Raw genomic sequence first — 25,223 nt, 5'->3', positions numbered from 1 at the left:
ACAGCAAGTCTAGTTTCATCTCATCCCAGGAAAAGAAACAATAGAATGGGCCAAATACTTGTCTTATTGTAAACCTCTATAACAGTTGAAACTGGGGAAGAAAGAGTTCCACTCATCAGTACTGATATCTGCCATCAGAGTCACTACACAAAGATTCCAATCAATGGGAAAAAGGAATTGACAAATTACCAGAGTCAAAACTGAATTTTGAAATTTGCTAAATCATTTACGCCAAACCATCAATCAGGAACCAAATAGACTATATCTAGATCAGTCTAAATAAAATGACCCATGTTACTGTCTCATCATTGAAGGAGGCCTTTTTAGTACAAAATAACGTATAATGGAAAATATATCTACCACAAAATCTCGCCAGGCAGCCAGAGCATCCCACTCGAGAGCAGCCCCAGTACATGTGGCAGAAAGTCCGTAAACAAATTGTGCCTGGAAGGAAAGACAATTTCGGAATTACTTGTCCATTATCTATCTAATAAGGTGGTGACAATGATATGAAAGGATGAACAGAGTATTTGTTTAGGCTTGAAAGACAGCTACGTGGAGCAAGGCTCATTTTTTTACTTTGAACACACGAGTTCACAGCAAGTTCTGCACAAACTAACATTTTAAATGTAGATTTGCACCTCTGGTTTTAGTGGAAAGGCTGATCCGAATTTTTTCTCTCATTATTAGAGATCACAAAGTTTTCAAAAGTTTAAATGGGAACTGCATGGAATACAGATTAGACGTAAAATAGTTGTAACAAGGTATAAAATTAATCCTACAGCAAAAGATATAAAATTAGTTCCATGGCAACAGAATTTCAAATTAAACAACTGTTACTAAAAAAATGTATTTAACAAAATAAAATGACGAGGAAAAATGTATTTACACAGTGAATTGTGAACTGGATTGCACTGCCTGAAAGGGCGGTGGAAGCAAATTCAATAATAAATTTTAAAAATAAATTGTCAAAATATTTGACGAATAAAAATTTGTAGGGCTACAGGAAAAAAATCAGGTTAACTGAATATCACTTTAGAAGGGATGGCTCTGACACAATGGGTTGAATGGCCTCCCTCCATGCTGCATTGTTCTATGATTCTCCAAGAGATCCAAAAGAATACTTTGAAAATTAATTAATTTGCTATGAAGCATTTTGTGGACACTGGGGATATGAAAGACAATTTGTCTTCTGTCAGTACTATCAGCAATAATTGTTTCAACCCCAAAAGGTGCAAGTGTCAGTATCTTTGGAAATGACATTCAATGTTTTTGTATCCATTTGCATTTACTATCATGATTAAGTTCTGCCAGAGTGAACATCCAACCAAGAATTTCTCCCAGTTTCGTTGGTCCATGTTAACCACATTGGTCTCCATTAATCATGTGATTGCTGCAATCAGGCTGAACAATAACATCTGAACAATCTTATAGAAGTCTATAAAATAATGAGGGGCATAGATCAGTGAGATAGTCAATATCTTTTCCCAAGGTAGGGGAGTCTAAAATTAGAGGGCATAGGTTTAAGGTGAGAGGGGTAAGATATAAAAGTGTCCAGAGGGTCAATTTTTTCACACAAAAAGAGGTGAATGTCTGGAACAAGCTGCCAGAGGTGGGTACAGTTTTGTCTTTTAAAAAGCATTTACATAAGAACATAAGAAATAGGAGCAGGAGTAGGCCATCTGGCCCTTGGAGCCTGCCCCGCCATTCAATAAGATCATGGCTGATCTGTCGTGGCTCAGTTCCACATTCCCGCCCTCTCCCCATAACCCTTAATCCCCTCTCTTATCAAAAACCCATCAACCTGCTTCTTAAAAATATTTAGCGAGGTAGCCTCCACCACTTCAACGGGCAGAGAATTCCAGAGATTCACCACCCTTTGAGTGAAGAAGTTCTTCCTCAACTCCGTTCTAAAACCCCCCCCCCCCCCCCCCCGCCCTTTATCTTGAGGCTGTGCCCCCTAGTCCTACTGTCCTTTCTGAGCGGGAAGAGTCTCTCCACCTCTATCCTATCCATCCCATTCATCATCTTATACGTCTCAATGAGATCTCCCCTCATTCTTTTAAACTCTAATGAGTACAAGCCTAGTTTATTCAGCCTCTCCTCATAGCTCAACCCCAGCATCAGCCTAGTAAACCTCCTCTGCACTCCCTCCAAGGCTAAAATATCCTTGCGTAAGTACGGCGCCCAAAACTGCACACAGTACTCCAGCTGCGGCCTCACCAATGCCCTATATAGCCGCAGCAAGACCTCCCTACTTTTATATTCAATCCCCCTCGCTATGAAGGCCAGCATCCCATTAGCCTTCCTGACCACCTGCTGCACCTGCAAGCTGGGTTTTTGCAACTCATGCACAAGGACCCTGAGGTCCCTCTGCACCGTCGCCTGCTGCAGTTTTTCTCCACGTAAGTAATAATCCTTCCTACCATTATTCCTACCAAAGTGTACCACGTCGCACTTGCCAACATTAAATTCCATTTGCCAGTTCCTGGCCCATTCGCCCAGCCTATCTAGATCCTTCTGCAGACTCTCCACACCCTCCGCACAATTTGCCTTTCCACCAATCTTGGTGTCATCAGCAAATTTCGACACCATACACTCGGTTCCCTCCTCCAGATCATCTATATAAATGGTAAATAGCTGAGGCCCCAGCACCGACCCCTGAGGCACTCCACTAGTCACCAACTGCCAATCCAAATAGCACCCATTGATCCCCACTCTCTGCCTCCTATTTGACAACCAGTCCTCTATCCACGCTAACACCCTACCCCCAACTCCATGTCCCCTGACCTTCTGCAATAACCTCTTGTGAGGTACCTTGTCAAACGCCTTCTGAAAATCAAGAAAGACCACATCCACCGGCTCTCCTCTATCCACCGCCCTAGATACATCCTCATAGAACTCAAGTAAATTTGTCAGACACGATGGGCATAGAGGCATATGGGCCAAATGCGGGCAATTGGGATTAGCTTAGGGGTTTAAAAATAAAGGGCAGCATGGACAAGTTGGGCCAAAGGGCCTTTTTCCATGCTGTAACCTCTACGACTCTATGAAGAAAAATGTGCTACACTCTCAGATCAGCTGAGAAAGGTTTAACCAAGCTGAACTGCACTAACAATATCTTTAAATTTTATCAAACTAAACTTTTATGCAGACTGGAGCGCTTGTTCATGCCCAAATCTTGGGGCCCTGGTCAAGACCAGCCATCCTATTAGCAAGGAAGCGGAGTCAGAAATTGCACTCACTGGCACCCAACTCAATTTCCATTTCAGAACAGCCAAACAGGTAATGAATTAACAAAAATTTAAAACATTGCAAAGCTGCCACTTACATTGCTGAGGTGTAATGGTCGGGTTCTGTTCACGCTCTGCCCTCCTGTCAGGCATCGGCTGAAAACAGCAAGTGCAAATCATGTGAGGACCACGAGCAGGGCAAGTGTAGTCCTGGACAGCTTAAAAAAAAATCAAAAAGCAGACAGCAGTGATACAGTTAGCAAGTTTAGGACTTGTACAAAATAATTCACTAGCGAGATCAGAAAACTTCAACAAATCTGTAAACACAAATTATGTTTTCATTGCTGAATACAATCTAATTTAAAACACCAGTAAGAGTCTAGTTTTCTTCCACTGTTACACTGTCAAATGAGTGAACATTATGCGGAAACTATTCATAATTAAACAAGGTAAAAAGCAGAATGCTGAGGGAAACAAATTTAAAACAGTTCATTTACAAATGCTATAAAAGACTGGGAGAGTGTTGATTATTATAGTTGCAAATGAATTAAGCAGCATTTTTAATCAGATTGTAAACTCAATTTGGAATGCTTATTAAATGTCATTTAGAATCCAACTTTTCTCGCTCTAACAGTGTTCTGCAAAATGATTTTCAATGTAACTGAAGTGACATTTTAAAGTATGCTGAGAAACGGGATGGAAGGAGCTAACTCAGACACAGGCACAGTGGGGTAAATGGGTTCATGCTGCAGTCATTTTCATGACTTTTCCAGATCTGAATTTCAACGTGGCCAGTTCCTGCTGCGACTTGCAGTTCATTGGTTAAATCAGTATTGGGCAGGAGCTTACAACTACTGACAAATGGCAAGACAAACGAGTATTCAAAAATCTGAAGTAATACAACCAAGTTAAATAACTTGAGTAACTTTCACTGCAAAAACAAAGTTATAATTAAAACTTTGGATATATTGCTTGTGTTGCTGTCAAACATGCATTATTACCCAGAAAAACAGCAGGTCCATCCTCAAGATCTCTGAAAATACAGTTCTTAAAATAAATGAGGGCTCAAAATATTGGCTCACCTAACCACGTTAGTACCCAGTTCTGCTCACCTTACTCTTTTCTTATTTTACTTTTTTTTTGGAAAACAACCTATAACTTCTCATTCTGCATTGTACAACGCACATTGCAAATTTGTAAGCTCGAACATAATGCCGTGCTCCACACAGAGATCACACTTTCCTTAAAACATCTCCTCCTCCTCTCTGCAAACCTGGATGTTGACACTCGGATGGTTAAAATAGGTCATCACAGCCAAAACTACCATCTATGTATCGCAAAATGTTCATGCCAGTTTGGTTCACTGAACACAATCCGTTTTTAACCTCCCCTTTTACATCACCTTTATAGATTTTACCTTTTTGTTTAGATCTCTGGCACCTACTCTCATGAAATAGCAACATTACTCATTTTGGAACATGGATACTTACCGACAGGGATACTGGTAGAGGTTGAAGGAGCATCACTTGTTCTGATAGCTGGCAAGAAAATAGACTGATTGCTCTCAGACCGATATCCAGGACACTGTCTGCATACAATATGTGGCTGACTGAAAATAGACAGAAAATCTTTAATGCAGCCAACCATGGTGAGACAGAAAATTGTATTTCAATCTTGTGTATCTTGATAAAGAGCAGGAAAGAATGCAAAGGAATAACTTTTATATCGTACCCTATTACTCCCCAACCAGAAATCAGGTCCCATTGTATTGCATCACCATTTCCTATTCTGTATCTCTCACGTTCCAAACTACCTTTCTCTTTAGAAAGCGGAGTTGAACAATCACATGTTCAAAATACAGTGAAGCAGTGCCAGTTTTCTCATTTTATTCAAACACTGTCAGCTGTGGTTCAGTTGGTAGCAATCTTGCCTCAGAGTTAGAAAGGTTCTAATCCCCCTTGAGAACAGAGCATGGGTTGTCGTACTCCAGTGCAGTATTGAGGGAGTGCTGCTTGTCAGAAGTGCCATTCTTTACAGGAGGCATCAAACCGACATTTCGTCTGCCTTCAGGCTTAAGTTAAAGATTCCGTGGCACTAAATGAGAAGCAGGGGAATTCTCTCACGTATCCTAATGAAATTTTACCCATTACTACAACAAATTATCCTAAAGCTTTGGGACACAGGACATGAAAGGTGCTACACAAATGCAAGTTCCTTCTTCTGGTTTTCAGTACCTTAATAATTTTCATTAAGGAGCTGAGCCACTCATTCTAAGATTTTTTAGTGGACCTCAACCAAGACACAAAATTGCTGCAATAAAACTAGCTTCAAAAGCCTGGATATGGAGACTGGGAAAGGGGAGAGAAGATAAAAATAAAAATGATCTTGGATTCCTCTTTGCTATTCAATGACACTCTCTCCCACTGTTGCTAATGCATTACGTAGTGCACAGTCTACACATAGGGCTATAACAGGATCAATTTGGATACTGTGCTGACATGATTAAGTGATCTGCTAACACTTATTGTTGGTGCTTACACTGAAATAGGAGAAGGCCATTCAGCCCCTTCAGCCTGTTGCACAATTCAATGAGATTATGGCTGATCTTTATTTAAATCCATCCACCTGTTTTTCTATGAAAAAAGTCTATTGATTTCAGGTTTAAAATTAATGGAGCCAACATCTATTGCTTTTTGAAGGAGTGTCTTCTATAATTCTATCCCGCTATCTAAACAACAGTTTTCTAATTTCTCCCCTGAATGTGCTGGCTCCAATTTTCAAGTTATGTGCCCTTGTCCCCAAAATCCCCTGATGGCAGTAAACACGTTTTTCTCCATCTTCCGCATTAAATCCTAAAATGTTAAATCAGATCGTTGCTTAATGTTCTGTATTTTATAGATTACACATTTTGGTCCAGGTTATATCGCAGCATCCATTAGCTGTCCAAGCAAAGACCTAACATCTTCAGGAAAGGACAGCAAGGGAACGTGTGTAGGTCTTTCCATCCACCATTAACATGCAGTTAGAAGTCAATATTCATGAGCCTACATCTGAAGCATTACAAGAATGTGGCCAGTATTATGTTTGGCTACTTGGCAATAAAGTTCTGCCAGATGCAGATACTCCATTTTCTGTCTGCACATTTTCAGTAAAGCTCAATAAAGGTCTGACAATTCACTACAAAGCAGGCCATTTAATGCTCTTCAGAGTAGTTTCTCAAACTAATTTGACGTTCTCAGAGCTGCTCAAATTGTCACATGCACTTTAACTAACAATCACACACTTTAACAGGGACTGTCTGCTCCTCAAACATTTGTTCCTGCACATCAAAGCAAATCTTTCAAAAGCTCACCTAAAATCCGAAGATTCACTGTCGACGTCAGACAGTTCAAGAAAATCCTCAGAGCTGACCTCTTCATCAGAGAATGATCGTTTAATCTTAGGCTGCAACATGTCGTGTGTGATTTTATTTCTGGCATCCATGCTTTGCAATTCATCTCCACTACGACATTTCTCTGAAATAGTAGATCACACAAACATGATCAAAACAAATTAAACCAGTGATTAGCACTGTTGCCTCACAGTGCTACGGACCCAGGTTCAATTCCTGGCTTGGATCACTGTCTGTGTGGAGTTTGCATGTTCTACCCATGTCTGCGCAAGTTTCTAAATCATAGAACCCTACAGTGCAGACCCTTCGGCCCATCGAGTCTGCACCGAACACAATCCCACCCAGGCCCTACCCCCATATCTCTACATATTATACCCACTAATCCCTCTAACCTACGCATCCCTGGACACTAACGGGCAATTTCTTAGCGTGGCCAATCAACCTAACCTGCACATCTTTGGACTGCGGGAGGAAATCAGAGTACCCGGAGGAAACCCACGCAGACACAGGGAGAATGTGCAAACTCCACACTGACAGTGACCTGAGCCGGGAATAGAATCCAGGACCCTGGAGTTGTAAAGCAGCAGTGCTAACTGCTGTGCTACTGTGCCGCCCTTTTCTGTCTGTTTCCTCCGGGTGTTCTAGTTTCTTCCCACACTCCAAAGATGTACAGGTTAGGTCGTGCTAAATTTCCCCTCAGTGTACCCAAACAGGCGCAGGAGTGTGGCGACTAGGGGATTTTCACATTAACTTCATTGCAGTGTTAATGTAAGACTACTTATGACTAATAAATAAATAAGCTTTAAACCAGGATTGTAATCTACACAAAATGCAAATTGGTATCATATCCCTTTACTCTCACTTGGACAAGCTAAGAAACTTTAAGATAATTTGAGGAGAGAACATGATTTAGGTCAACAGGTTTACCAAACTCTGTCAAGTGATATATCACACTTGGCATATTTTCCAATAAGGTTCCACTATTTGAGATTTTATAATCACATTTCTTCTTTTTTATTGCATTAAACCATTCCCTATTGTGAGGATATATCTTTCTAGCAGAACTACATTCCAAGCCAGTAACCGAAAACTACATTTGTGAATTGCCCAACGTTCCTACAATATTTAACATAGTTTCCAATCTGGTCCGTAGCGTCGTCCCCAGATCACTCTTGCCTCAAACTTATTCTTACTCAAAAGGACAGGCCACGAACTTACACACAGAATCACATATGAAACTGAAATTTCTTCCAGATAAGCTCCAAGGTAGAAAAAATAGTCTAAATTCATAGAGATAATTCAAGGGGCACTTTCAACACCTGGTAACCAGGGACACAATCGGATCCACAATTGTACTACCTACTATTCTGATTACTACGTAGCCCTTTTTTATCCATGTAAATGAGTGCATATGAATTTAATGCAGCAATTACTTGCCTGGATGTTGCAGTAGATAAGCCTCTACCAAATTATTCACCATGTGGTTCTTGCTGATGCGTTCAACAGGACAACGGCAAGTTGGGCAGAGTGACGAACGCTCCATCCAGCCTGAGTAACATGCCGCACAGAAAGAGTGCATACACGGTTGAAGGCTGACGAAGTCAGAGGGGGGAGGAGGAGGAGGAGAGGCAGAAAGATGAAAATTAGATCCATGAGGTTTATTGCTGCCCAGATGTTTTTACATTGCGTGCTGCAATGTTTGAATGCTTAATCATTCATTTTTCTGAGCGTCCATTCCTGAATCAATAAATATGCAAATATGACCAGGTAAGCATGTTCTACGACAGGATTTACTAGTCGTTAACCACCACTGATTGTATCCTAAGTGTACTATTCTTGGGAGCAATGCTACATTCAGCTTGCTTGTCACTGGGACAAGGCAGAGTTAACACAGCATTTGGACTTGTCCTGTCATCTATTTTGCATCCACATCCTCAAACTCCACATCACTAGGAGTTTACACCTGGGCCTACGATGTATTCTACGCATTGTCATTGAAGATAGATTGTTCAAAATATGTTGCAGCCTTGAAGCATTGGTAAATAATATTTAAATAGACTATTTTAAAGCATGTCAAGTATTGGAAACTGCAGTTTGTCAACACTATTTCTAAGGCTGTCATATCTCAAATGTACCTGACACAATCATGCAGCAAGTCTTGACAGATGATACAGGTGAGAGTTTCCTCCATTTTGTCTGGTTGTTTTCCTTCAGAAGTTCCTTGATCCTCATGTCTGGTATTTAAACTTTGACCTTCACTGAGTAGCAATGCATCTGGAATCTCATCATTCTCTATTAAAATATTAAAACTCAAATTTATTGGTTGAGTTGGGCAAAAGAAAAACACAATCTGACCTCTGACTTAAAAAAAAATGGAAATAAACAATAGATCTGTTGCCATCTGAATAGTGAAAAGTCTAGCACAGGCACAATGGGCCAAATGGCCTTGATTCTACGTTAATACTGAAGATCTGGACCCTCACCAATTAGAAAAATGATTAGAACCGAAACATTTAAACTGTATTTTCTCTCTTCAGATAGACATGTTCATTATGCTTTTCTTACAAGTTTTTGAAAATGGTTTCTCTTCATTTTGTTGTGAGGACAATTACAACTGCCTTGCTATTCTTATTCTTTAATCTCTACATGAGTAATTGCGGCGAGGTAGGTTATAATTCCAGTATCCCTTCTGCCCAAAGGTCCGTTCTCCATTAAAGTCTATGCTGCGTGAGCTGGTAGGTTGTTCTGCTCTAGGAGCAGAATCCTAATTCTCACTTGATGTTCACAAATATGCAGACATTACCTGAAGTTGAAACTCTGTCTGATATTTCCCTCCCTAGCTCAGACCAGATACGGACAATGAAGATATCCATAGAATGGGACCGAGCTGTCTTAGAGAGGGCATTTGGGGTTGAAATTTTAAGGGGGTTACAGACAGCAGAGTGCAATGTTGAAGTCCAATTAATCAATCCTAAAAACAAAATCTAAATCCTTATTAAACAAACATACACGATAAATACTTGCCCATTTTCTGTTTCTTTTTGGTTGGTTCTAGATCCTCCTCTTTGGCCAAGACATCTGAAACTGATGACTTTGGGGTGTCAGGTCCTTGTGTGCTTTCTCTATTCACTGGAGTCCTTGTAGGTGATAAACCAGAGCTAAGTGGCTTTTGACATGAAGTCCAAAATGTTGCCAAGCAACTAGGTCCACGTGCAAGCACTGAAGGTCCAGCAGTGGTGGGCACGGGCCCTGCTGAGGAAGTGCATGGCTCCATGGTGGAAGCAGAAGGCTGAACAATGTTGGAGTTTGCTCCAGAGGTACAGAACGGATCGTAGTAAGACGTGCATGGCTGTGGTTCCTCTTGGGAAGGGTATTCAACTTGTTTTGAACAAAATAGTGAGGTGACTGCTGTTTGGTCAGAGCTGCTTTCTAAGCTTGAGGTTTCTTTAATAATCCGCTCAACCATACTGCAAGAGGATCCTGTACATGAAAACCATTTGTAAATAAATGATAATGCACTTTCATACTGTCATTACAAGTCAATTCATCCCTTATTACAAAACCTTCTAGTTTATGGAGTACTAACTGCGTATAGTTTTACAACATATGCTGAAGTTATATGAACAAAATAGGAAGAAAAACCTGGAATGTTACAACACAAAAGATGACCAGTCTATCACATCCATGCTGCCCATCTGCAAGTGCAAACACCAGTCCAATTCTTTGCCCTTTTCCCCATACTCTTTGTTTCTTACATTCTCAAATATTTCTCCACTTGTCCTCTACAAGCTACTATGGATTCTGATCTTGTCATTGTATTCCATGTCCTACCAACTCTGTCTGAAAACAAAAATTCTCAAATCTTTCCTGTTCCTTTGGTGAACATATTAAATTTGTGCCCTTTAGTGACCAAAAATATTTACAATTTACAAAAATATCCACAATTTACATTTATCAAGCTCAATCATTATAAGACCTCTTCTTAACTGTGTCCCAATAAAAACAGCCCAGGTTTCTCAAGCAACACTGCAGCACTCAGTGGGTTCAAGTCTCAGAATTTACAGCAGAGTAGCAGACCAGTTGACCCAACTGTTCCTTGCTGGTGTTTATTCTCCACAATTCTCCCACTCTACATATCATGAATGAAACATTCCTGTATTCAGAAGTTTGCATTTGTTTACATTTTCTTTCAACTTCTGGTAGAACCAGAAACTGCTCATGTACCAACATTAAAAATATCATCAGAAGCATTTCTTAATTACCCAATGGATCTTCCATGTTTTCCTCTTCAGAATTCAGTGCTTTGTACAAATAGGCAACATCTAAAATATAAAAGAATAAGATGGGAGAAAATCTTTTTGCTTAAAGGCATCATATCACCCCTTACCAGAGAGAACAGTACAAAAAATTAAAACTATGAGATATCCTTTCAGCTGAATGATAGGGTGCAGTATGCTTCAGGAACTGTCTCATGGCTGATATAGAAGGGATTGAATGGGTAAGGGAGTCCTAGGGAAAAATTACTCAGTAAAATATTTCACTCCTAATTACTAAGCGCTAAAATTGTGTACACAGTGTATGTACTGCAGATGCCAATAAAGCTAAGCTCAGCTACAAGTTTTGCCCAAAATTAAATGATCTGCTTACACAGAGTCTACACTCACATATGGAGCTATTTGGACACAAGAGTTGACTGGCATTTTAAAACGGTGTTTCAGAAGGGAATATAATTTAACAGGGTGTTTGCCTAATGAAAATCAATTATGCTGAACTATAATTGTTTTTCTTAATGATTACAGACTAACCTCAGTACAGAATACAATCATTATGTAGTCAGTAGTAAGATTTACCACTTGTAATTCACAAGAAGATTAGCTAAACTATGCAATTATCTACACTGTACAATGCAATATCTAACCTAACTTCAGAAGTTCTTTTCAATTTTTTTCCCTTCTGAAGGCATTATCTCCTTACTAGAGTATAAACCATGGTGCAGTTTCAAGGACATGCAGTCACAAAGCAATAAAGGCTGATCCATTGATCAGGATCAGTGGAGAATAAGGTGCTTGGCACAACAACCTGTGTTTATATATCACTCATAAGAAAACATCCCCAGCTGCTTCACAGGATCATTATTAAAAAAATCTGGTACCAAGCCTTCTTGAGAGGCGTTAGAATAGGTTTAAACTAAAGCTTGGCTAAAGAGATTGGTTTGAAGAAATGTCTTAAAGGAGAAAACATGATACAGAGAGGGGTAAGAAAGAAATTCCAGAGCTTAGGGCTGAGGTACCTGAAGGCAGAGCCATCAATTTTAGACCGACTGGAAATGGGGATGCACAAGAGGCCAAAATTAAAATGATGTAGATACCTGGGAGAGTTACAGGGCCAGAGAAGATTAGAGATTTGCAGGGGCAATACCATTTGTAAACAAGGATGAGAATTTTAAAATCAAAACTATGCTTGACCAAGTGACAATAGGTAAATGAACAGAGAGACAGTAGGTGAAAGGGGACTTGGTGCAAATTAGAACATGAGATGTGGCAGACCAACTAGGATTGCATTGGAATAGTCAAGTCTAGAGGTATAAAGGCATGAATTAGGGCTTTAGCAACAGATGAGTGGATGCAGGGGCAAAGTTAGAGATGAAAATAGGTGGTATTAGTGATAGCACGTATATATACTTGGAATCTCATCTCAGGGTCAAACATGACACCAATGTTGCAAACAGTCTGATTCAATCTGAAGGAGAGGATTGAAGTCAGTAGCTCAGGAATTGAGTTTGGTGTGGGAAGCAAAAACAATGGCACAAGTCTTGCCAATGTTTAATTAAAGGAAATTTTTGTTCATTCAGTTCTGGATGTTGGATAAGCAGTCTGATAATTTAGTAACAAATCTTACTTAGCAGCGTACAAGAACAAGCCAAGAACTAACTGCCAGTGACAACAGCCGATTTCTCACAGAGACAGCTTAGTAGGCTGCAACATAATCACGCCCAGACAGATATCAGAAATGGGATATTTCAAATCACAAGAAGTACATTATTTTATATTATCCTTACTCTGATCTGGCTCATTCTTCCTGTAGACAACGTAAATGGCATCTCCATTCTGCAATGGATAGGTCTGTTTCTTCACTACTTTGGATTTGTTGATGACCGTTCCGTTGGTACTGAAAGAATAAAGTGCCACAGGAACATGTCAGGCTGCCTTTAATCTTCTTGATACAGAGGAGGATAAAACCTACTCTTATATTCTCAAAACACATGCCTTTCAACATTAACTGGGAATTATAACATGCTAAAGTTTAAAGCACTACACTTCTTTAAGCAATAGAATGAATGAGTTGACATTACAGCGAAGTTATACCCACAATATCTGGTGCCAAAGTTAAATGTAAAAACAAGGTGCCACTATTGTTGGCTTGCGATTCCAATGCATCAGACATGCCTGCCAGCAGAACACCTGTGTCTATTAGGCCACGGTAAGAAGTCTCACAACACCAGGTTAAACTTCAACAGGTTTATTTGGAGCACTGCCCCTTCATCAGGTGAGTGGGAGCTGTGTTTACAAACAGGGCACATATAGACACAAACTTAATTTACAAGATAATGGTTGGAATGCGAGTCTTTACAGGTAATCATGTCTTAAAAGTACAGACAATGTGAGGAGAGAGGATTAAGCACAGGTTAAAGAGATGTCTATTGTCTCCATCCAGGATAGTTAGTGAGATTTTGCAAGCCAGGGCAAGTCGTGGGGGTTACAGATAGTGTGACATGGACACAAGATCCCAGTTGAGGCTGTCCTCATGTGCAGAACTTGGCTGTCAATGTCTGCTCAGTGATTCTGCGTTGTCGTATGTCACGAAGGCAGCCTTGGATAATGTTTACCCGAAGATCAGAGGCCGAATGCCTGTGACTGCTGAAGTGTTCCCCAACAGGAAGAGAACACTCCTGCCTGGTGATTGTCGAGTGGTGTTCATTCATCCATTGTCGTAGCATCTGCATGGATTCCCCAATGTACCAAGTGTCAGGACATCCTTTCCTGCAGTGTTTCAGGCAGACAATATTGGCCGAGTTGCAAGAGTATGTACTGTGTACCTGATGGATGGTGTTCTCACGTGAGATGATGGCATTCATGTCGATGATCCAGCATGTCTTGCAGAGTTCGCTGTGGCAGGGTTGTGCGGTGTCATGGTCACTGTTCACCTGAAGGCTGGGTAGTTTGCTGCGGACAACGGTCTGTTGAGGTTGTGCGGTTGTTTGAAAGCAAGAAGTGGGGGTGTGGGGATGGCCTTGGCGAGATGTTTGTCTTCATTGATGATATGTTGCAAGTTCCAGAGAAGATGTCGTAGCTTCTCTGCTCGGCTGACAACGTTGGCCGAGTTGCAAGAATATGTACCGTGTACCTGGTGGATGGTGTTCTCACGGGAGATGATGGCATCTGTGTCGATGATCTATTAGGCCACTGCAATGGTGCTCACACATACCTGCACACAGTAATGTTGTTTCACTAACAATGGCCTGTAAACAATTTCCTAGCCACAAGAAAGTATTAATGCCTGAGGAAAACGTTGCAGTGTGTGCCTGGAGATCAACAGCACCTTTCAACTGTTTAATTGCAGATCCAACCCTGAAAAGAATAGCCACATAATATCGATCCAGTCTCCCAGGAGTTAAACCATTCGGGTTCTGTAAGTTTAGCTAAGATTTGATTCCAGAGTTAAGCAAACCAAATCTAGAATGGGAACTTCCTATAGAGTGTAAATCCAGTTGGCGTCAGTGTTGTTTCGAAAGTATTCAGGAGGGTCCACCAAGCCCTTTTAAATTAAAGTCAGCTACGTTTACAAAGTTCAATGTTGGACTTCCCTGCTCTCCAAATATCTATATTTCTAACGATCAGCAAAAAGCACACATACATTCACAAACTGATTTCTCATCTGGGCAGAACAGTTAGAGGTTTCAGCAAAGCACTGTAGCCATGCTATTAACTCAACTGGAAGTTTAATGCATTCTGCAGCCATCTACTGGCAACACAGAACAATTGCAATGAAGAAAAATCTGCAGGACAAAATCTACTTTAAGCAGGCCAGTTAGGCAAGGAGCTCAGCTGCGTTAAGGAGTCATAGATCCACCTTTCCAATTCAACATTGACCTGTTGTTGTGTCTCAGACTAACAACCACACAAATTATCTTTACTTTTCCAGTCTGTCAATGGTGGGACTTCATGAGTTAATTGAGATACAGTTGAATCAGGGCTTTAAGCTTTGAAATGTTCACATTAGTATTTTAAATGGTAAGTGGCCTTCTGAAGACATTAGAAACTCAATGTCACATTTAACACCACTCTAACATGCCAAAAATATTAATCTAATCTAATCAATAAATCACATCAAGACATCACTTGCAAATAGCGACTCAACTTTTTTTTGCCATTGAATATTTTACATCTCACATTTAAGCACTTTTTTCCAATTTGAAGGGGTTTGAGTTCACAACCTCTGGATTGTTTATCCAGTGTCAACACCACAATACCTTATAACAATAAAGTATCACCAAAAGTATAGTAATGCTGCCTTGACACCGGTGAAGAACCTCAATCTCGGTACAGAACCTGCAAATCCACTAAAATGCAGTTTTCTATCTTTCACTTTTTGCCTGAGTGAGACTGCCACTTTGGTGCCAAATTATGCCAAGTTGCTGACAGTTCAGTTTATTGGCTATTAGCCACTAAGAATGAAGCTGGGGGAACATGATACATTTCAAGCAAAACCCTGACAGGCAGAAGAGAGGGGGCAAAATGTACTTGTCTTATCTTTCCAAAGAGGGAGTGCAATAAAGATGCCCAAAACGAATTCCTGGGATGGGAAGGATTTTTTGGGGGGGGGGGGGGGGGGGGGAATTATCCTTTGCAGTAAAGATGCAATAGACTCCTCTGGAGTTTAGAGAGCTGATCTCAATCTAACATACAAACTTCTAGTAGGGCTCGACAAGGTAAATACAGGAATGGTGTTTCCTCTGGCTGGAGGGGGATGGGTGGGGGAGATCTAGAACCAGGGATCACAGTCTCAGAATAAAGGACTGGACGTTCAGGATGGAAGCTAGGAGAAATTTCTTGACACGGAGGGTGGAAAATCTTTGGCATTCTCTGCCTCAAAGCGCTGCAGAGACTCAGTTGTTGAGTATGTTCAAGTCGGATTTGATAGTTTTCTACATATTAAAAGGGATCTGGTGATAATGAAGGAAAGCAGTTTGAAGTAAATCAGCTGCACTGAATGGCAAAACTGGATCAAAGGACTGAATGGCCTACTCCTGTTTGTTCAATAGTGTAGGCAGGATTTGAATCTCTGTCCAAAGCATTGAGGACAGCTTGCTAAACCACTGTCCCTCCACTCTAGAAACAGCCAGCATTCTCAAATGTATACAAGTGAGAGCAGCACCACCATGGCCTAACAAATTTTCACTTTCAGAATAAAAGCAAAGCCCTGTTGATGTCGGAAATCCAAAATAGAACTGAAAATGCTGGAAAAACTCAGCAGGTCTAGCAGCATCTGTGGAGAAAGAGTTAATGTTTCTCTGCATGACTCTCCTTCAGAGTGCACTTTTCAAAAAAAAAGTACTCAATCCAGAATATATTTATGACTTACCTCGTGTCCTCTAACCACACTTGTCCTGATTTCTCACGAATTATTTTACAGTGGTCTCCAGAAACGAGTTTATTGCCAGGAAATGACAAATCACAACCTACAGGAGACAGAAGGTTGATCTTTAACATAAAAGTTAACTTATGTCACTTAGCTAATTTGAGAATAGTTCGATATAAAATTGTTCCCTTCACAAATGAAATTTAACTTCCAGCACCAAATCTACTTTTATTACAAAATGCATTTCCTAAAAGGGTGGTGAACACAGAATCAATAGTATCATTTAAAGAGAGAACTGGGCAATTACTTCAAGGGAGAATAATCATATGGTTATGGGAAAGTGCAGGGGATTGGCACTAAGTTGCTTTGTCACACAGCCAACACAGCCAGAAGGGGCTGAATGGCCTCCCTCTGTGCTTCTTATTATGATGGTGGTCCATCAAGGATCAAACCCCTTCAGGGAAGGGAGGAGATGGACATTGCTTGGGGGGGAGGAGGGAGCGAAATCAGGGACAGAACAACTATTTGTTTCTAAATTACATGTGGAGAAGGATCTGAATAATCCTGGTATTGTGCAACCAGGAAAAAATCTGAATCACAAACCCCAATGAGTCACTCTGGGATGTGTGCATTGCAATCAGCAGATTAAATACTGCAGCACATGCTATTCCCCAGGGAGGGGAGGGACACTCCATTAACTTTAATGATCGGTTTCCATAAAAAGTAGAAGCCAACACCTGAGCAACTCTACAAGGACATCATTTACAACAGGCTTATAGAAAAAAGGGCCTGACAGGTCATAAAATACAGCTCTAAAGCAGAGCAGTCCATTAAAGACCAGCATGTCTGTTACAGCAGAAGACTGTTTAATGCCAAGTGCAGGTCTTTTTTGAAGAACAGTCGAAACCTAAACAATATTCAACTCTATTCAAATTGTGCAATATACACGAGTAAGCAGCACCCAAAAATCAGTAATCTGTATCTCAGAACTCTTTCCTACTCACCCACTTGTAAAAATGGGCAAACCTTCTAAACATTAGAATAAAATGAGAAAACATACTGAGCGCCTGCACCAATGAAAAGGGACAAGAACCACCTTTCCCAGTGACTGGAAATTCCATGCAGCTGGCTCAAGCAAATTACTTTGTTTAGCTCCAACTGAACTGACAAACAAAACAATTCCCCAGCCTTTCTAGTGACACCTGAATGACTGCCCCAATAACATCAACGCTTCATTAATGCTTTCTCATCCTTACTGAATCCGAACCCCTTTGGGCTGTTGCACACTCCTTTATCCAACCAGTTTACCTTGATTTTAACGATTTGCTCAGCTAATAAATCGAGTTACACTAACATTTTAATTTGTTTCTGGTAGAGTTCCTACTCACTACCAGCATAACTCATGCAATGAGCACTGTTTCTATACAGTTTCTAACAAGTATAGTCACACAAGTTGCAAATTCAGGCCACATTTTGCATATTTGAATCTTCTAGTAATGGGAACTTCAGTCTTCCCTCTCATTAACTACGTTGCCAAGGAAGGTCAGAGAAATTGGAAGATTCTCAAATTCAGTACAAAGTGACATCTGACATTAGTGCCACTGGCAACACAGGACACAAACGAGCTCAACTGCTGGCAAAATGAATTGAAGACAGCCTCAATGCAAACAGTGACGTAGGAACAGAAGTGTGACTGTCTAATGAAAGAATCACTTGGATTTATCTGGATAGTGCAAACTGGACTAGCCATGATAAATGTCCAGGGTTACGGGGATAGAATGGGTGTGTTGAGTAAGATGCTCTTTTGGAGAGTCAGTGCAGACTCAATGGGTCAACCACTCTCCTTTTGCACTGTAGGGATTCTATGGACTGTGGTCAGTCAAGAAACTGCCACTTTACCCTTAATAATTGTACATATGTGGGGCAGCACAGTGGCTAGCACTGCTCCTTCACGGCACCAGGGGCCCGGGTTTGATTCCCGGCTTGGATCACTGTCTGTGTGGAGTTTGCATGTTCTCCCCATATCTGCATGGGTTTCCTCTGGGTCCTTCGATTCCCTTCCACAATCTGAAAGTAGTGCTGGTTAGGTGCATTGATCCGAACAAGTGCCGGAGTGTGGCGACTAGGGGAATTTCACAATAACTTCATTGCAGTGTTAATGCAAGCCTTACTTTTGACTGATAAATAAACATTTTTTCCAGTTAGTTGCTGTTTTTGGTACAGCAGTGACATTTAGAATAGTTAGAAAGATGGGCAACACCTAAACAAAAGAAAAAGCACAAGAGAACAACTGACAATCTTTTTAGGCCAGACAGGGAGATGGGCGTAAGAGAAGGGTGTGGTGCGGGAGACAAAGGCAGCAACATGGAAAAACTGACTGACCAAACTGACCCATGAATGACTGACAGGTATCAGACACTGGATTCAACATAAGAACATAAACGCAAGAACATAAGAAATAGGAGCAGGAGCAGGCCATCCAGCCCCTCGAGCCCACTCCACCATTCAATAAGATCATGGCTGATCTGAAGTGGATCAGTTCCACTTTTCCCACAACAAACAGCCAGTGAAACAGATCTACGTGGAAGTGCATTCACGAACACCAGAATGAGAATGGAAGTTGTGAGGAGGATGCAAAGAGGCTTCAAATAGTCTTGGACAGGATTAGTGATTGGAATAGAATGTGTCAGGCAGAATGTGATTAATTGTGAAGTTATGGTAGATGATAGAAAATGATCGAACAATAGATTATTTCTTAAATGTTGAAAGGTTGGGAAGGGTTGGTATCTAAAGGCATCCTGGGTGTCCTTGTTCACGAGTCACTAGAAGCTCGAATACAGGTAGTTTGCTTTCCTAGTTGTTTACTGTATGCTAGCCTTCACCTCCACGGGATTTGAGTGCACAAATATAGATGTCATATGCAACTGCATAGAGGCTTGGTAAGTCGGCACCTAGAGTATTGTGTACTATTCTGGTCTCTTTATCCAAGGAAGCATACGCTTGCCAAATAGATTGAAAACAGGTTGAAGGTGACAGTTTATCCTATCAAAAGATACAAAGTAAAATGTAAACAGAAGATCATTTTGGTCGCATTATTCAAACTATCTAAATTAAACTGAAAATGTCCACGTGGTTTCAAATCCAATTTCATAATTCCACAATTCCTTCAGGGCACAATGCGTCAGGGAGGCACCAAATGACAACTAACATCTCAATCCACTAATGATCAGAGGTTGCAGCACTTCTGGTGACAGCCCAAGAACATGACCATGTTTGATGTGACTGTTATGTAACAATTAGAAAGAAAACAAAAAAAAATTTCTATTACGCCCTTAACAACCATGGGTCATCTCCTAGCAAGCATAGTCACTGTCACAATGTAGGAAACTTGCTACTAACTTGCACACAGCAGGTTCCCAAAAATAGCAGTGTGATAATGATTAGATTTTTCCCAACTTTTTTTTATTAATGTTACACTATTAATGTTACATTAACACTGCAATGAAGTTATTATGATACTCCCCTAGTCGCCACACTCTGGCACCTGTTTGGGTACACTGAGGGAGAATTTAGCCAATGCACCTTAACCAGCACGTCTTTTGTGCAGTGGGAGGAAACCTGAGCACCCGGAGGAAACCCACACGGATAACGTGCAGACTCCCCACAGGCAGTGACCCAAACTGGGAATCGAACTCCGGTTCCTGGCGTTGTGAGCCAGTCGTGCTAACCACTGTGCCACCCCTATGGTTTATAACACTGATTGAAAAATAAATATTGGTCAGGACACCAAGGAAAGCTTCCATAAAGTCATGGAACCAGATGGGCCTCAGTTTAATGTTTCACCTGAAAGACAGCACCTCTGACCGTCCAGCACTTCTTTGGTACACCATTGGGATGTCAGCCTTGAGTTTAACATATCACAAGAAATAAAAGCTAGCAGAGGCCATCCGACCCCTCGAGCCTGAACTGCCATTCAACAAGATCATGGCTGATATTCTACCTAAACTTACCCTTCCCTCACTATCCCAAATATCTATTGGACCATCATGATAAACTCAAACACTGAATCTCCATGGTCCCGGGACAGAAAATTCCAAAGATTCCCAATGCTTGAGTGAAGAAATTTCACTCTGTAGTCCTAAATGGCCGATTCCTTATCATGAGGCCGTGATCCATGTTTTAGCCTCTCCAGCCAGCATCAACTTAATGCCAGCTAATGCTGGAAAAGTTCAGCCAGTCTGGCAGCATCTGTGGAATGAGAAATTGAGTTAACATTTTGAGTCCACATGACTTCTTCAGAACTGGAGAAATAGAAAGCTGATATGTTTTATATTGCATCTTCAGCTTTGAAGAGGAGTCATACAAACTTGAAAAGTGAACTCTTTGTCTCTTCACAGATGCTGTCAGACCTGCTGAGTTTTTCCAACATTTGCTGTTTTTATTTCAGATTTCCAGCAATTGCAGTATTTTTGCTGTTATCACATTCACAGCCTTTCCTCGGGTATCAAGAGTGAACAGTATGTTGAGTCTAAACACAAGTCAGACCAGCTGGTGATGGTACATTCCCTGCTCAACATCATGGGATTTGAATGACTGACCTCTGCTAGTCAGGAACCATAAATACTAAGTAACATACCCAAATGAAAAACATGTTGCTGAAACTGCAGGAAGGATACAATTCAAGGTTTGCTAAGTAGCTCCAAAACGGAAGAAGGAAGTCTGACTGTAAATATTTTTAAAATTCTTCATGAAGAAATGTGGGGGAACAAGGTCATGGAAAAGAATACAGAAATTCTCAGAATCGCGAAGATAAGAACAACATGGAAGCAGGAATTAGTACCACTGCAGATATCAAACTAAGCAGGAAGAAATTCTTCCAGCAGACAACAGTGGAAGTATTCTTGTCATAGAATCATAGAGCCCTACAGTGCAGAGAGAGGCCCTTCAGCCCATCGAGTCTGCACCAAACACAATCCCACTCAGGCCCTACCCCTACATATTACACCCACTAACCCCTCTAACCTACACATCCCTGGACACTAAGGGACAATTTCTTAGCACGGCCAATCAACCTAACCCGCACATCTTTGGATTGCGGGAGGAAACTGGAGTACCCAGAGGAAACCCACACAGACACGAGGAGAACGTGCAAACTCCACACAGACAGTGACCCAAACAGGGAATTGAACCCAGGAACCTGGAGCTGTGAAGCAGCAGTGCTAACCACTGTGCTACCGTGCCACCCGTGTCCTAGTTGGAAGGTCCGAGAGATTGGGCAGTGTAGTACCACGGGAGTGCTGCGCTGTCAGATGTGCTGTCTTACGAATGAGCTACCAAGCTAAGGCCCCAACTATCCTTTCGGGTGGATGTAAAGTATAACCGAGGGCTATGTGAGGATCAGGGCAGTTATCCCGGTGAAGATTTACCCCTCAATCAATACCACTAAAAACAGATAATGTAGCTGTTATTACACTGCTGTTCCTGGGAACATGTGGCATTACTTCCTACATTGCAAGAGTGATAACACTTCAGAAAAAAGTACTTAATTTGCTGTGAAGCGCTTTGGGACATCCTGAGGGCTTGCGAGGTGCTATAGAGATGCAAATTCTTTCTTTATGGACAGGATCAGCTATGTCCAGAAGTTAACAGGTTGCAAGAGTGATAATACTTCAGAAGAAAAAAAATTAATTCGCTGTGAAGCACGTTGGGGCATCTTGAGGTCATGCGAGGTGCTGTGGAAATGCAAATTCTTTCTTTCTTTATAGACAGGAAGCCCAGAAGTTGACTAGATCATCATTTAGACTCTCAAATGTCTTTGACTGACAAAACAAGGGTGAGAAAATCCAACAAACAAGATTTTTTAAAAAGGCAGCAAAAGGGAAACTGAAACCTAACATTATTCAGGGTAGAAATCTAGTTCCTCTTTCGTTCTGGCCAACAAGGATGGGCGTTCAAAGCAAATTTTTAAAATGGAAAAAATAACGTATAATTTAAGACAAATCTTGTACATTCCTGGGGCATTTTCCTCAGAGATCCTGCAGTCATTAATAACTTGAACTCTTCCCCACTGCTCCCTTTGCCAGGGGGACAATGAAGCCAGTTCCAGGGTAAGGGGGGGGAATCTGCTCCCCCTCTTCCCCACTCAGCAGCAGCTGTGAGGCGGCCTCTCTCCACACCCACTCCCCGAGGCCTCACTCACCCTTCTTCCTGCCGATAGTCCACTCGCTGTTCACCAGCAGGATGTGGCTCTCGCTCTCCCTGTCAATGCGGCTCAGGCGGCCCCAGGCCTGGCTCTCCAGCGGCTGCATCTCCCGGCCCAGGCCCAGGCCTCCGTCCATTACCGCCTCATAAATCCGCCAGCCTCTCCAACCCGGGCTGGGTGAAGGGGAGGAGGGGGGGGGGGGAAACACTCCGCCAGTAACTTCACAGCAGCCGCTCTCGCGGCATTCCCCCTCCCAGCCCGGCCCCCGCTGACAGTACAGGGCGGCTCCAGCCGGCGGGAGGGCGGGGATCGCCCGCGGACAGGCCCAGCCCTAGCCCCGCCCCCTTCCGGTGAAAACCCGCCCCCGCCCCCCGGAATGCCACCATTGGCTGTCCGCCCTTCTTCCCCGCACGCTGTATGGCTGAGAGAAACATCAATCAAACCCGGCACGAAGCTGACGTGAACCTTATCACGTGACAGGGGTAGGCTCCACCCTCTGCTCTATGCTGCCCCCCAGGGCGCACCTCCTGGAATTGCGGCATCATGACGTCCCTCTAGTTGGACTCTGGTGCTCTGAGACTTGTTACTGTGTTTATCCCTCTGACTCCCAGCCCTGCTCCCCAAACTGTTCCCCAATATGACCCCCTCTTCGATTTATTATTGTCACCAGTATTCGTATACAATGGGAAATAGTGTTTCTTCGGCGCTATACAGACAAGGCATACCGTTCATAGAGAAGGAAAGGACAGGATGTGTGACAGTGAAATAAGGAAGTTGCATTTGACCAGTGCCTTTCACAGCATCAGTCTGTTCCAGAGGTGGCACGCTGGCGTAGTGGTTAGCATTGCTATCTCACAGCGCTAGGACCCAGGTTCAATTCCAGCCTCAGGTCACTGTCTATGAAGAGTTTGCATCTTCTCTCCGTGGTTGTGCGGGTTTCCCCTGGGTGCTCCGGTTTCCTCCCACAATACAAAGGTGTGCAATTAGGTACATTGGCGATGGTAAATTGCTGCTTAGTATCAGGGAGATTAGCAGCGTAAATACGTGGGGTTATGGGGATAGGGCTAGGGCTAGGGTGGGATTGTTGTTGGTGCAGACTTGATGGGCTGAATGGCCTCCTTCTGCACTGTAGGGATTCTCGATGTCAACAAAAACAGATCTGTTTCCCATCACCTTCCTGAGAATTTCTTATTTGCCTCTGCCTCCCCACCGTTCACAGGGAATATATACTCACACTTCCACCTAGTTTGGTGTCATTACTTGAACAGGAAGAAGCGTCGGTGCAGACTCAATGAACCAAATGGCCTTCTCCTGCACTGTAAGTATTCAATTCTATGGATTCTCTACTAAAGAACATGCAACAGCACTAAGTGAGTTGCTCATTCCGAGAGCTGGGGCAGACATGATGGGCCAAATTGCCTCCTTCTGCACCATAATGACTCAATGATTCTGTGACAGCTCATCTCAAAAGATTCTTTTTTCCAGCTTGTTCAGAAACAGTTAATGCATTCTTTAAAACTTGTTGCTGCAAAAATTTCCCTCTTCAACATTGGAAAAATAATCTTAGTTTCCTGATGTATTCCTTGTAAATGGTCTCCAAGTGTCACTAGAGCTTATTTGGTTTCAAACTTAGAGACAAAAGATCATGTTGGGATTTCTTTAGATTTACACTCATGAAGTCTAACTCAAGGAAAGTTTCATCATATTTACAAACTTGCTTCTCAGCTTCTTATTTCCCATCTGAAATGGAGTCAGAAGGCTCACTGCTGGACACAGAAGCTCTGCATAAAACATGGTCCATGGTGTTAGAAGCAAGTTGTTGACAATTCCCAAAGTGACTCTCATTTAGACTGTCGAGCTACAGCGAAAAAGGAAAATTAGGAGATCTGGAACTTTTGATTTGATTTGATTTATTATTGTCACATGTATTAGTGTACAGTGAAAAGTATTGTTTTTTGCACGCTATAAAGACAAAACATACCATTCATAGAGAAGAAGGAGTGCAGAATGCAGTATTACAGTCATAGATAGGCCCATTCAAAAGTCTGATGGCAGTAGGGAAGAAGCTGTTCTTGAGTCGGTTGGTACATATCCTCAGACTTTTCTCTCTTTTTCCCAACAGAAGAAGGTGGAAAAAAGAACATCTGGGGTGCATGGTGTCTTTGATTACATTGGCTGCTTTTCCAAGACAGTGGGAAGTGTAGACAGAGTCAATGGATGGGAGGCTGGTTTGCATGATGGACTGGGCTACACTCACAACATTTTGTAGTTCCTTTGCAGTCTTGGGCAGAGCTGGCGACTAATATTTGGGTTGTTAAAATCCTCTATTACTGTTTTATTGTTCTGACACATTTCTGTAATTTGGTTACATGTTTGATTCTCTCACCCTGACTGTTTCGGGGTTTATCGTACACACCCAGCAGCATGTTTGCCCCTTGTGTGACTTTTTTACTTCTCCCCCACTATGGCCTGATTTGATGATTCTTCCAGGATATTATCCCTCCATGCTGCTATAATTGATTATTTGATCAATATTGTGAACCATCCCCTCCTTTCCCATCCCACCCTCTATCTCATCTGAATACCCCAGAAATGTTGAGCTGCCAATCCTGCCCAACTTTCAGCCAAGTCTTTGTCAGAGCTATGATAGCTCAGTGTCACAGATACGTGTGTATCCGTGCCCTCCGCCCATCTGCCTTATTCCTCAGGCTCTTTGCATTCCAGAAATTCCATTTGGCCTTGCCAGACTCATTTCTTT

At 41.9% G+C, this 25,223-nt stretch overlaps 1 protein-coding gene across 1 annotated transcript in view; it reads right to left on the bottom strand.

The window, feature by feature from the left end:
• The window catches only part of chfr (checkpoint with forkhead and ring finger domains, E3 ubiquitin protein ligase), a 28,752-nt gene extending 6,102 nt beyond the window's left edge, over positions 1-22,650 (bottom strand). Inside the window, exons 1-11 of the mRNA XM_080208017.1 lie at positions 22,463-22,650; positions 16,267-16,363; positions 12,683-12,792; positions 10,887-10,946; positions 9,649-10,104; positions 8,760-8,916; positions 8,062-8,216; positions 6,586-6,748; positions 4,724-4,842; positions 3,332-3,451; positions 361-444 (exon numbers count right to left, since the gene is read on the bottom strand). Of these exons, the coding sequence (XP_080064143.1) occupies positions 361-444; positions 3,332-3,451; positions 4,724-4,842; positions 6,586-6,748; positions 8,062-8,216; positions 8,760-8,916; positions 9,649-10,104; positions 10,887-10,946; positions 12,683-12,792; positions 16,267-16,363; positions 22,463-22,601 (1,660 nt within the window). The 5' untranslated portion in view covers positions 22,602-22,650. The remainder of the gene's footprint in view (positions 1-360; positions 445-3,331; positions 3,452-4,723; positions 4,843-6,585; positions 6,749-8,061; positions 8,217-8,759; positions 8,917-9,648; positions 10,105-10,886; positions 10,947-12,682; positions 12,793-16,266; positions 16,364-22,462) is intronic.
• Between the last annotated feature and the right edge of the window lie 2,573 nt (positions 22,651-25,223).

This window comes from Carcharhinus amblyrhynchos, chromosome 20, assembly GCF_965287045.1.
Source record: "Carcharhinus amblyrhynchos chromosome 20, sCarAmb.v2.hapA, whole genome shotgun sequence".
Classification (NCBI taxonomy): domain Eukaryota; kingdom Metazoa; phylum Chordata; class Chondrichthyes; order Carcharhiniformes; family Carcharhinidae; genus Carcharhinus; species Carcharhinus amblyrhynchos.
The sequence above is the reverse complement of the archived record's forward strand: the minus strand, read 5'-3'. Positions and strand labels throughout refer to the sequence as shown.